The sequence below is a fragment of the Amblyomma mixtum genome, chromosome 4 (assembly GCF_055824585.1).
Source record: "Amblyomma mixtum isolate Tamu chromosome 4, ASM5582458v1, whole genome shotgun sequence".
In the NCBI taxonomy this organism is placed as follows: domain Eukaryota; kingdom Metazoa; phylum Arthropoda; class Arachnida; order Ixodida; family Ixodidae; genus Amblyomma; species Amblyomma mixtum.
Window position 1 is genome coordinate 117302232 of NC_143015.1, and position 11597 is coordinate 117313828.

An 11597-nucleotide genomic window follows, 5' to 3' on the forward strand; every position below is an offset into this window, starting at 1 on the left:
GGAAAAGTAAGCGCATATCTTTGAAAGGTGGAAAAAAGAAAATTATCGAAGACACTTTGGAAATTCTAAAATGTGCTTGGCGAAACCCTTGTGGTAAACCCACTGCCGCTTCCCCGAAGCGCTTGGCGCGGAATCACTGGGCCGCTTCAGAGCCATGCGTCTCAATCACTCGACTGCAACGAGACGTCTGGCGAAGGAGCGGCGGTGCAGCTGCCACCGCCTACGGCGCGCGCTCGTTCTACCGCTAGTGTGTGACGTAACGGTTGCTATGCACAGCTGCGCCCCCACCGGCGCGCCGGTTGCTAAGGAGGGGAGGAGGTTGCGCCGCTGCGCGGAGGAGAGGCCACAGTTGGCACGATTCCAGCGCACGGCCAGATACCGCGCGCTGCACAGTTCGAGGTCTTTACTAGCAGCTCAACGTCTCTGTACACCGGCGCTCCCTGTCTGTAGTCAGCCGTCGTCATCTATTCCATGCCTATGATGCGCCGCTACGTCTCGCCGGGTCGCGCAACCTCCCATGCATGTACTTGGCTCTCACCCTCGAACTTTCCTCCTTTTCTGACCTCTCGGTCCCGCTTCGTAACTGTGATCATGGTCAGGTGAAAGCGGACACAATGGGGTTGAGATGCGGACGTCACGGAACCGAAGGAGTTTGCCATTAAGAGGGAGTGCCCAGAAAAAAGAGACAACAACAACAAAAGACTCATCAGTCGAGGACAGCCATTTTCCTGTACGGTCTGGGTACAGTCGTTTATGCTGTGCTTCCGAAGCATCCCCTAATCTCTGTCTTTTCCACATGTGACGAACTTATTTAGGCATGCTAGGTAGTGAAAAAAATCAAATACGTTTCATTCGTAATTTCATATCTTCGGAAATTTTCGAAAATGTTTCTCATAACATTTTACAACCTTTCCCGGCTGACCTGGGTATTGGATGAATTGCTTACCCCCGAATGGCTTTCGTCCATTTGAACTTCATCTCCATCTTCAACGTTTGCTGTTCACTTTGTACTTCGTATTTGTACTATAAGAAACAAGAAACAATAAATCATTTTCTGTTCTAACTTTCATCTGTTTTAACTTAAAGCCACTCAGCCCGTGTACCGCCACTGGACCATCCGCACTACTTTTCACAAATTCACACACGAAAAAAAAAGGGCTCATGCTGCGGTTTTTTCACTTCTATATTCATCGCTTACATCGAACAAAAAATCCCCGAAACGGCGCTTGTTTCAGAGGCGATGATTTTTTGTGGCAGTTTATTTCATTGGTCGATGGAATACGGAAAAAATGAGTGATGAAAGACATCACTTGGGAAATTAACCTCGCTCACACCATGACAGCCAATTTAAACTACTTCCTGGGCCGCCGCGGCGGCTGAGTGGTTACGGCGCTCGGCTGCTGGCCCGAAAGACGCGGGTCAAATCCGGGCTACGGCGGTCGAGTTTCGATGGAGGCGAAATTCTAGAGGCCCGTGTGCTGTGCGGGGTCAGTGCACGTTAAAGAAATCCAGGTGGTCGAAATTTCCGGAGCCCTCCACTACGGTGTCCCTCATAGCCTGAGTCGCTTTGGGACGTTAAACCCCATACAGCAAACCAAACCGAAACTATTTTCTACAGAGCAGGCAGTTTACGGAAAAAAATGAGTCAAGGAAGACATTAGTTCAGGATTTAGCCTTGCGCATTCGACAAGAGGCAACTGAAACTGTGTCGAACAATTCTACAGTGTGGATGGTTTTAAGCAGCGATCGAGAACACAACACAACATTGGCCTGACTATATTTTTTCCACCTTTTATACCACAGTGACGCGTCATTTTCTCGTTCGCGTATTTCCCATCCCACCACATCTCTACTAAGGTAGATCACGCTTACAAAGTAGAACCTATGTTCGTTCACACAGAAAAATACCGGAATTCACCAATTGTGCTATAAACAGCTAAATGGAATTCACAACCATCTTGCGCTCCCACTATCAACGATTTTTATTCTTTACAGTCAGCGCTTCACTCGTTCTGCAGATCTGAAAGCATTTATAATAGTTTTTCGTTTGCATTCAGCTTTGCGCGAAGTGCTGCTTTTTTTTTGTGTGATGTTAAAAAACAAAAGAGACAAAATTGTTCTCGCGAAATTTGTTTCGGTTCATGTAGCTTATATTTTGTACCAATATGATTTTTACTGGCCGCCGCGGTGGCTCAGCGGTTATGGTGCTCTGCTGCTGACCAAAAAGACGCGGATTCGATCCCGGCCGCGGCGGCTAGAATTTCTTTGGAGGAGAAATTCTAGAGGCCCGTGTACTGTGCGATGTCAGTGCACGTTAAAGAACCCCAGGTGGTCGAAATTTCCGGAGCCCTCCACTACGGCGTCTCTCATAGCCTTAGTCGCTTTGGGACGTTAAACCCCATAAACCACAACCATAAACCATGATTTTACTGTACTATTAGGGTCTGTACTTTATTTTTCTCTCGCTCTCTTATACACGGTGTGTTTTTCTGCTTTCTGTAGTATTTCTGAACTTGCCTATACTGCAAACATTGTTGTATCTAACATCCCTCTCCCTTTATGTAATGCTGTTGCATGACTTTAGGTTATAAAAATAAATAAATAATTAAATAAACAAATAAAAATAATTAGCTTTACAGATGTCGGGGAATCTCGCGCTAAGCAGTGGTAACCGTCCTGCAAATATTTTGTTCATATTTTTTGCTCTCAATCTAATTCAAGCAAATATGCTTTTTTATGACAAACTGAACATGCTTTCTGGACGTCTACGGTCTATTACGGAGGAAGATGCTCTTTTTACAGCAGGACAGACGCTGTGGAGAAACAATACAGAAAATGTTGGCGCCGCGAGCCACGAGAAAGGCCGCACAAAAACATAGAAGTAAAACGAACGAGCATTATTCGGCTCAAATCGTGGTATGCGAGCAAGTGCACCGGAGAAGAGGCAGTTTCAGCCCTCATCCACCATCATCAACGATTCACGACAGCGGTAATGACATCACGAGGCACGGCCTCTGGTCATCATAGCCAGGACAGACCATGTCTCATAGTTGTGTGCAGTCTTGCGCTTGTCGGCGGACGTCCGCTAAAGAAAGTGCAAGGCTACTTCGCGAATCCACCATGTGTAACTCGACCTCCAGCAAACACTTCGCTCCCGTCCTGAGTGTTACGGGGAGGTTGTTGAGAAAAAAGAGGAGTGGTGTGAAGTTCTGAATTGTTTTTTTTTTACGTTGTAGTGGGTCATGCACCCAATCGTGCAACTACGTTCTCTTCTTGTGATTGCCTCTAGTTCTGCACTCAACATCAAAAGCACACCGATTTCACTAAACATTGCGTGCATTAGTTAACACTCTAAAAGCGAATGGATTCTAAGTTCGTTGTAGCGCGTTCAATATCGGCTCTCCAGTCATTAATGACGAGGAGAATCGTGTTAACACTTCTGTGGCGTTGACAGTCCAGAAAAACTACTCTTTTTGCAAGTGAATTGCGTGATGGGAAGTGCTCAGGGCAACACTTACTTAAGCCGCAAGCAGCAGTAATAGAGTGACGGAATCTTAAGAGGAGAGGAGTTCCTTGTAGCGCTGAGCAGAATAAGGAAGCATTGCGCTTTAACCATTAGTCCGCCGGCGTGCCTTGCTGGGGGGTACGGCTGCAAGGGGGTAGGTGATAAAGAATGCACGACACAGTTACCCAAGGGCAAAAAAAAAACACACACAAAACAATAGAACGGAAAAGGGCAACAACGTCAAAAAAGAAACGCTCGTTGTGACGACGAGGAGGACAGGAAGGTGGGATCACGTGCTGCTAAAGAGGCGCTAGAGGTCTTTATTTCCTCTATTGTTGCACTACGTGCGCTGACCACATCAGCTGGTGCCGCTTTCATTGTAGGCGTCTTTCCCTCATGTGAGGAAAACATTTCGATGGGCACAGACTGAAAGCTAGTTAAGCGGAAGATTTATTTTCTGAGTGGATATTTAATCACCCTCATTTCAACAAGTTTCTATTGGGTATGTGCGCGACGGTTTTGGAATCGCAGTGTGTTTTTGAATCTGGTGGTTGATGGCTGATTTTGAAAGTGCGTCTTTTTTGAAGAGGAGCTGCTTTCGGGCCATTGCATTCGTGTTAAAACATTCGCGACGCTGCCTCCGTGTTGACATCTCAAGGTGAGCAGCCTCCAATACTGTTTCTTACTATCTTGCTCAAATTGTTAGCCAATGACGTATGTTGGACTTGTCTATGTATGTATCTCCCCCGCAATTATGCCTTCACTAAGCTACAGAAAATGTGAACAAATAAATAAATTTTCCCCAAGCAGCGCTCCCAGCGGCTTCGATGCGAGCAGATTAGACTAAGAAATGCCCAGAGAACTGTGCGTTGCCGAGACCGGCAAGTTGCTCCAACAAGGGCTTCACGAAGCGTGGCGCTCTCTATTTTCACTTCTTTCATTGCAGATATCGAATTTTGATATATAGAAATATTTCGTGATCCCGTGGAGTTCGATATATGTGCGTTCGACTTCGTTGCGTTTTTGTTTTATATTTTTCCCAAAAGACTTGACTGCTGTCGGGTTGGGCATACTGAATAATTCTTTTCGTGGAAGAATTGTTGCATTCTTGAACAAACAACTCTTTTTTGCTCACATTATCTCTCACTGCCCATGTGAGGATCTGCGTTTTGAACACATGTGCTGATGTAATCCAACGATGGCTCACTGCACCCCTATTTTTGTATTTTACAGATCACGCTGCTCGGTTAAACCATAGTGATACGGAGGAAAATCTCGCAGGCACGCAACACAACCACCGGTAAAGATATGATGGCAAGTTGCAACAGCACCGATTACGACTCCAAGACTCGGGAAATATTCGCCACTGCAAACAGGGATGATAATTGCTCGACACTGACTGCGCAAAATCTTGCTAAAATCCTTAATCACTATTATGTGCAAGCCACTGCGTGTGTTCCTTATAAGCAGAAGGCAAGAAGGCAAGATAACCGCTGGTCTTTAAGGGTAACGTAGTGGATTCCAAGAGAAGGCAATCGTAGCAGGAGGCGGTGAAAGTTAGTTGGACGGATGAGATTAAGGAGTCTGCGGGGATGTGGTGGCCACAACTGGCAGATGACAGAGTTAATTGGAGGGACATAAGAGAGGCCTTTGCCCCATAGTCAGGCTGATCCTGATGACGATGAATAGTAGCGAATGTGACGAAAGGAGAAGTTCTTATTGTCACGGAAAATACGGCCTGTTTTCTTGCACAACACAAGTTACAAACGAGAATTGTACTGAAAACGTGTAGATAATACTGGACGCAACTCAAAGGGTTCCATATCGGGTAGAAAGGGAACAGATGACAAACCGAATACATTATGAAATTAACAGGAACAAGCTCATTGTACTTAATGAAGAGAAGAGACCAGCTATCTTTAAAAGGGTACGGATTGAGGCATGGATTTACCTAACTATTGTCTATTAAACGCAATGCGGAACCTCAAACACTTGAAAGTCCTAAACAAGCCTACTTAAATGATCATCCCACACTTTACCATATAGAAGTGAAGTCTAAGCATAACATACTGAAGATCCTTACTGCATACTGTTGGTTTAAGGAATCACTCTTAATGCACCAGTTGAGGTAGAAGATATTACTTCAAGTATCCTATAAGATAGTCAAAAACTATAAATACAAAACTGAACTGAAACTTAGCAAACGCTATCTCAATTCATGATGAAGTGCTCGCCTCAAACTTGAGAGTAAGTGTGAGCTATGAAACGTCCATACAGAAAGGTGAGACAAGGAATGAGAACAAGAAGTACAAGAAGTATACACCAAGAAAATATAAACGTATACTGACAATATTGCTTTCGCAGAAAAGTTAGAATAACACTTTGAAAATGAATAGGAAGGAATCCTTCTACCTTTCTATACAAAAGCGCAAGTAAGCAACCTAGAACACCACTTATTGTTGATAACAATATCAAATCTGATGAAAAAACAAACGAAATCACTCCATGGAGCAAGTAACTACAAATTGAATTCTCTGTTTGTAACAGAGAGAACGGGATAAGGTGGCAATGAAAACGAGAGGGGAGACCTTAGTTTCTGTAACACTCAAGAAGTATTACAGTTTAGCGGTCAACACGAAACTAATAAGTATAGGGAGTCACCAGATGAGATATGTTCGCAAAGTGAAAAGTAAACGACGTTATAGAGAGCCTGAAAATTATTTAATCGCATTATAGTATTTATCTGGTCATTTTTCATTCATTCCGAGCCCCCAGAGGTGACGAAAAAGGAAGCAGACAAAGTTTGTCTGCCAACGGGCCTACACCTTGGCTACAACCTCAGAAGCGAATAATATAAGCGAAACTTCTATTAAAACTTTGCATAAAACACTCAAGCCTGCCTGTCTGTCATTATTTAGCTTAGAAGGGTTGTTTTTTAGGCCAGTTGGTGATCCATACTTCAAGAAATGCTTCGGCGAGGCAGACAAGGACGAGACGTAGAAAACACGGCGTAGAAAACATGGCGCTCTCTGGTGTGTTTTCTACATCTTGTCCTTGTCTGCCGCGCCGAATCATTTCTGGAAGTGTCATTATTTAATACTTGTCTAAAAACGCGATATTTTTTAATGTTTCCCAGTACGCTGGACGCAGTCTAAAATCTCATTGTTCATAAAGCGGATATCAAGAAGATATCAACAGCTTCAAATGAAACAAGATACGTAATAGTAGAGGCGAAGCACGACCGTATAGATCAATAGTATCACCACTAAACGTGAGAAGCGCACTTTAATCCACCAAGTCAAGTGTAACCGTCAACCAAATTAAGGACAATAAATGTCACAGAGATGTTGTCGTAATAACTGAGCCGTTGTTAAGTAAGAGAGAAACACAACACGAGAGCCTAACAGTGCAAATATATAAAAATGTACAGGTAGTTTCACCCCTTCAGCCTACTGTGTTGTTATTTGTCTCCAGAACATTCACATCCCTCCTTCCCATAGACAATGATGTCCAAGCGTAGGCTGACGTCATCATCATTGATGAACTCCATATCAAAAACTGACCTAGAGAGCAACACTGAGCACTGAGCAACAAAACAGTGGGAGAAGGAAGGGACATTCAGTCCAACTTTTAACCCAGGAAAATCTAATTTTCTATACAGGAGAAAATTACTCCACCCACCCAGTTTTGTTGAGATGAACTGTGAGAAAATAGAGGAACAACAGTTCTAAAACTATTAACATCATTCCTGACAAAAAATTATACTTTACTCTTCGTGAAACATATGAAAGAAAAAATAAGTCTACTATCCAGTGGTCTGAATGGATTCACCGGAAAACAGACATGTCTCTAGGAAAAAACACTGCCTTTCATGTACTTCTTTTTGGACGAGTTATTTCATAGAGAAGGCGAATCGTTCATAAATGTGGTTCTCTATGTTAGAGAGGTACCTCAGAAGTCATCCCTGCTAGGCCAATTGGAAAGTATAAACCTCTAAGGAAGGTATATAAGTTTAAACGTGCAGTATAAATAAATTCAAAAGAAAAAGATGAATGTCTCAAATGAGAAACCGTACGGAAGGTACATAACCGAGCCAATGAAGAACAAATCGACTACGCTTCTCTTGTTTCATACGAGAACAAAGTCATTATATGTCGGTGAAAGTATCTCATTAATATATAGCATAAACTATAATAACGTAGCCTAGAACTCTAACCGGATAGCTATAACTCTAACCAGAAGAAAAACCCGGTGCCGTCCGGCGTAGTCCACAAAAATGCCGATTGGCTCGCCGGCAGTGACACATTCAATGACGTCATGAGAGCGGAAAAAACCCGCTGGCTAGAGGGACGTGACGTCACAAATCGGACAATCCCAAATGGCTCGAAGGAAGCTATGTAGCCAGGCCGCCACGGACGTCAACACACCAGGTTTGTCTTTTTGAAGCATCCACCGGACAACCATGTCAAGCATAGCATAGTGTAGAAAAAGTATAGTATATATATATAGCATACGAGGGGGTACCCAAAAGAAACCGGACTTATTTTTGTTCGAACTTATTTGTTCACATTTTCAGCACAGACCTTCAATATCCTTCAAAGTACCCTCCACTTACAATGATACGTTTGTCGAATCTTTCATTCCATTTTTCAAAACATTCTTTAAATTCATCTTTTGTGATGCTTGACAGTCCCTCCGTCGTTTTTTTATTCACCTCAGCAACATCAGCGAAACGCTTTCCATTCACCTGTCTTTTCATTCTACGAAACAAAGAAAGTAGCACGGGGCAAGGTCGGGAGAGTATGAGGGTTGAGGAATAGGGGTCATGCCATTTTTGGTCCAAAATTGTCGTAGAGACAGGGCTGTGTGAGCAGGTGCATTGCCGTGGTGGAAAAACCAGTCACCCGTCTGCCACAAATCAGGCCGCTTCCACCGAACACTGTTGCCCAATCTTTTCAAAACATACAAGCAGAAAGCCTGGTTAACTGTCTGATCCTGCGGAAAAAATTCTGAATGGACGACTCCTCTCACGTCGAAAAAACAAATCAGCATTGTTTTGAGGTTTGATTTCACCTGACGAGCTTTCTTGAGGCGAGGTGAATTTGAAGTTTTCCATTGGCATGACTGTTGCTTTGATTCAGGATTTAATTCAGGAACACTTGAGTTGTCCCCATAGCATAGTCCTTGAACGTCTTTCTGAATATTTCAAGAGTTTCCGTTCCACTTTTTTCGAGAAAAAATCAGAATTTCACCGGCGCACGCTGTTCACGAAAATCAGCCATTGCAAAAACGACACTCACACAAAACAGTCGTCACTCTAAAACTCTGCCTAAACTAGTCTGACCTCCTTCAGCGACGGCACTCGGCTTACTGACTCTGGAATCTTCGTTCTATGCACTCCTAGCGGCAAAACGCGGTACCACAGAAGCTGTGCCAATTCAAAAAATTATTCCGGTTTCTTTTGGGTACCCCCTCGTATATGAAGTATAGTATAGTATAGTATAGTATAGTATAGTATAGTACAGGAAAACATCGGGAAGAGCAACCTGAGGCTCACGAGCGCCACCTGTCACTTCCGGCAAAGGCATCAGCAGCTTCAAGTGCTGTTGTATTGCCAGCATATAATGGAATAGAGCGTCCCCGTGTTGGTTGCATTTTACCTTAGGCTTATAGAAGTCACATCATCATCAGCCTGGCTGCGGCCTCATCACAGCAAAGGCCTTTCCCGTGTCTCTCTAATAAACCCTGTCCTTTGCCAGCTTCGGCCACCGTATCCCCGGAAACTTCTTGATCCTATCCGCCCACCTAACTTTCTGCCGCCCCCTGCTACGCTTACCTTCTCTTAGAATGCACTCAGTTGCCGCGCTTTCGCGCTTTCGCATTACATGTCCTGCACAAGCCCATTTCTTTTTTTTTTCTTCGACTAGGTTGTCATTAACATGCGTTTGTTCCTTCACGCAATCTGCCCCCTGCCGGTCTCTACTACTTATGTTTCCATTGCTCGCTGAGTTGAGTGCCCTTACACACGTTGAGTACAGGTAAGACACAGGTATTGTACACATAATTCATTTCTTGTTCCCGCTAATGAGCCACCAATACATCTCATAATAGAACAAGAAAAAAATTCTCTTTACGTTATTATAAAGAAGTCAGACTGGGGAACAAATACTTAGAAAAAAAGACTATGAATTACAATCCGAGAAACAGACGCACCCTAGCGTTAAAGCTCTCAACGACGTTGAGAGCTGTAACGTCCGCTCAGACTTTAGATTCGATACAGCTGGCCAAGGATAAAATGAACTGAGATATTGTGTTAGATAAAAAAAATAATGGAACAAAAACAAGGTAACAAAAATAATGTGGACAGTCCTAATGTGCCAGTAACATTAAAGCGGACAGCACAGCAGTGCACACAACAGTATTTATTTATTTGGTGTACTCCTAAGGGCACTCGATCATGGGTATTACTTAGAGAGGTGGGAAGTCTAGACAAAATATATAATACATAAAAATACAGAAAGCTCTGCTATTGCCTTAATTCACTTTGCCCCTGAAGTATTAGAGAGTTGTGGTGAATTCGTGTGCTGCTTTAAGTTGTGCCAATAATGAACAACTTGTGCCAGCGTCTTTTGAATGGAGCGCCGGCCTCATATTTTTTGCTTTTATTTCTTCAATATTTGTTTCTATCTTCCCTTTTTGTCCTCATAACAGTGCGCAGGGCCTAAGGAATGACAGGACTTAAGAATATATGCTACAGTGCACCTTTAATGCAACAGCGTTAGATTCCCGTTCGGCTGAAAACCCCTCGTCTGCGTGACAGCTAAATCTTGATTGGTCGGGAGGAGAGTGACGTAGAAAAACACTTTCGCTGAGAAGAAAAAAAAAGTTGGTCAAGTTGAACCGAACTGCTATCCTTTGGGTCGGGAACCGGGCATGCCACTTCTACAGCACTAAGGAGTGTTCGCTCTATAGAGTAAATGGAGGTGTTGTATTAGTACCTCACACCACACTGTAGCAGAGTTACATTATAGGAACACTTAATTCAGGTTACTAATCTGTGTCAAAAATTAATGTGGATGATGACCTTGTAAAAGAGCAGGAAGTGATGGCAAGAAGCGTGTCGATATCTATGCAAGGGAGTCCTATTGGGTCCCCAAGCAATCACAGAGACCATTTCACGCTACCGCGCCATACTCTTAAGCTGAACATAAGTACCCCCCCCCGCCCCCCCCCCCCCCCCCCCTCCTCCCTGTTTTCAATCATTTGGAACACTGTTTTTCGCCGAATTTATGTTACGGTTTCCGAAGGTTGTTTTATCCTGGAGGAGAGGAAAAAACTTTTATTAGAAAACTATACTGTAATCGTTTTCTTGAGTGTAGCCCTCAGTCCAGGGCGACATGCGCCGCCGCTATCCTGCAGGTCCGCCAGAGCAGCTGACGCTGGTCTTGCGGGTTCATGCCGGTGAGAGCGGTCTCTGGAAGAAGGGCTCTCAGTCAATGACCTCTTTTGCCAGCGCTATCTTCTAGGTACGCTCGATGAGCTGGTCGGTTGGCTCCGTGCTTAACAGGGCATCTTTACAAGAGGAAAAGATGAGGAGGCTTATGGGTGGGATTCCGCCCGGTGGTGTTGTGCAGGCTCAAATGTAATGATACAGCGCAGGTCGATATTAGCTGTTCGGGCACTTGTCCGTGTAGAGGGTGGGGAATGACAACTGTTTGCGATATAGGTTAGGGTGCGTGTGAGTCAGAAGTTGACGCCACGTTATATCTTCGGCCTGGGACAGTGTTCGGTGCGGTGGTGACGGCGTTCTTCTTTGTTACCGCACGAAGGCGCCCTCTGTGTCTGCTTCCTCCTCCGCTTCCGTCGAAAGGAGCTTTGACACTTCTGAGCTTTTCGTTTTTCTGGGTTGTGACCTCAGAGGCCCAGTGCACGGACCACCACAAACCACGCGGGCTCGCAGCAGTTCACGGATGAGCGAATGCGTCAGTGTTCTGTGAGCTCCCATGTGTCGCGAGGGTTCTGTGTATTGGCTCTGGACAGCAAAGCGGGTGTAGTTGACTTTGATAGAAGGGAGCATCTCCCGCGCCATTAG

The 11597-nt window shown here is 44.4% G+C and overlaps 1 protein-coding gene across 1 annotated transcript in view; it reads left to right on the plus strand.

Annotated features, from left to right (window-relative positions):
- LOC149348048 (uncharacterized) overlaps positions 1 to 11597 on the plus strand; it is a 35631-nt gene extending 24034 nt beyond the window's left edge. The window contains exon 11 of the mRNA XM_089541671.1: positions 11424 to 11597. Coding sequence (XP_089397797.1) covers positions 11424 to 11597 — 174 coding nt within the window. The remainder of the gene's footprint in view (positions 1 to 11423) is intronic.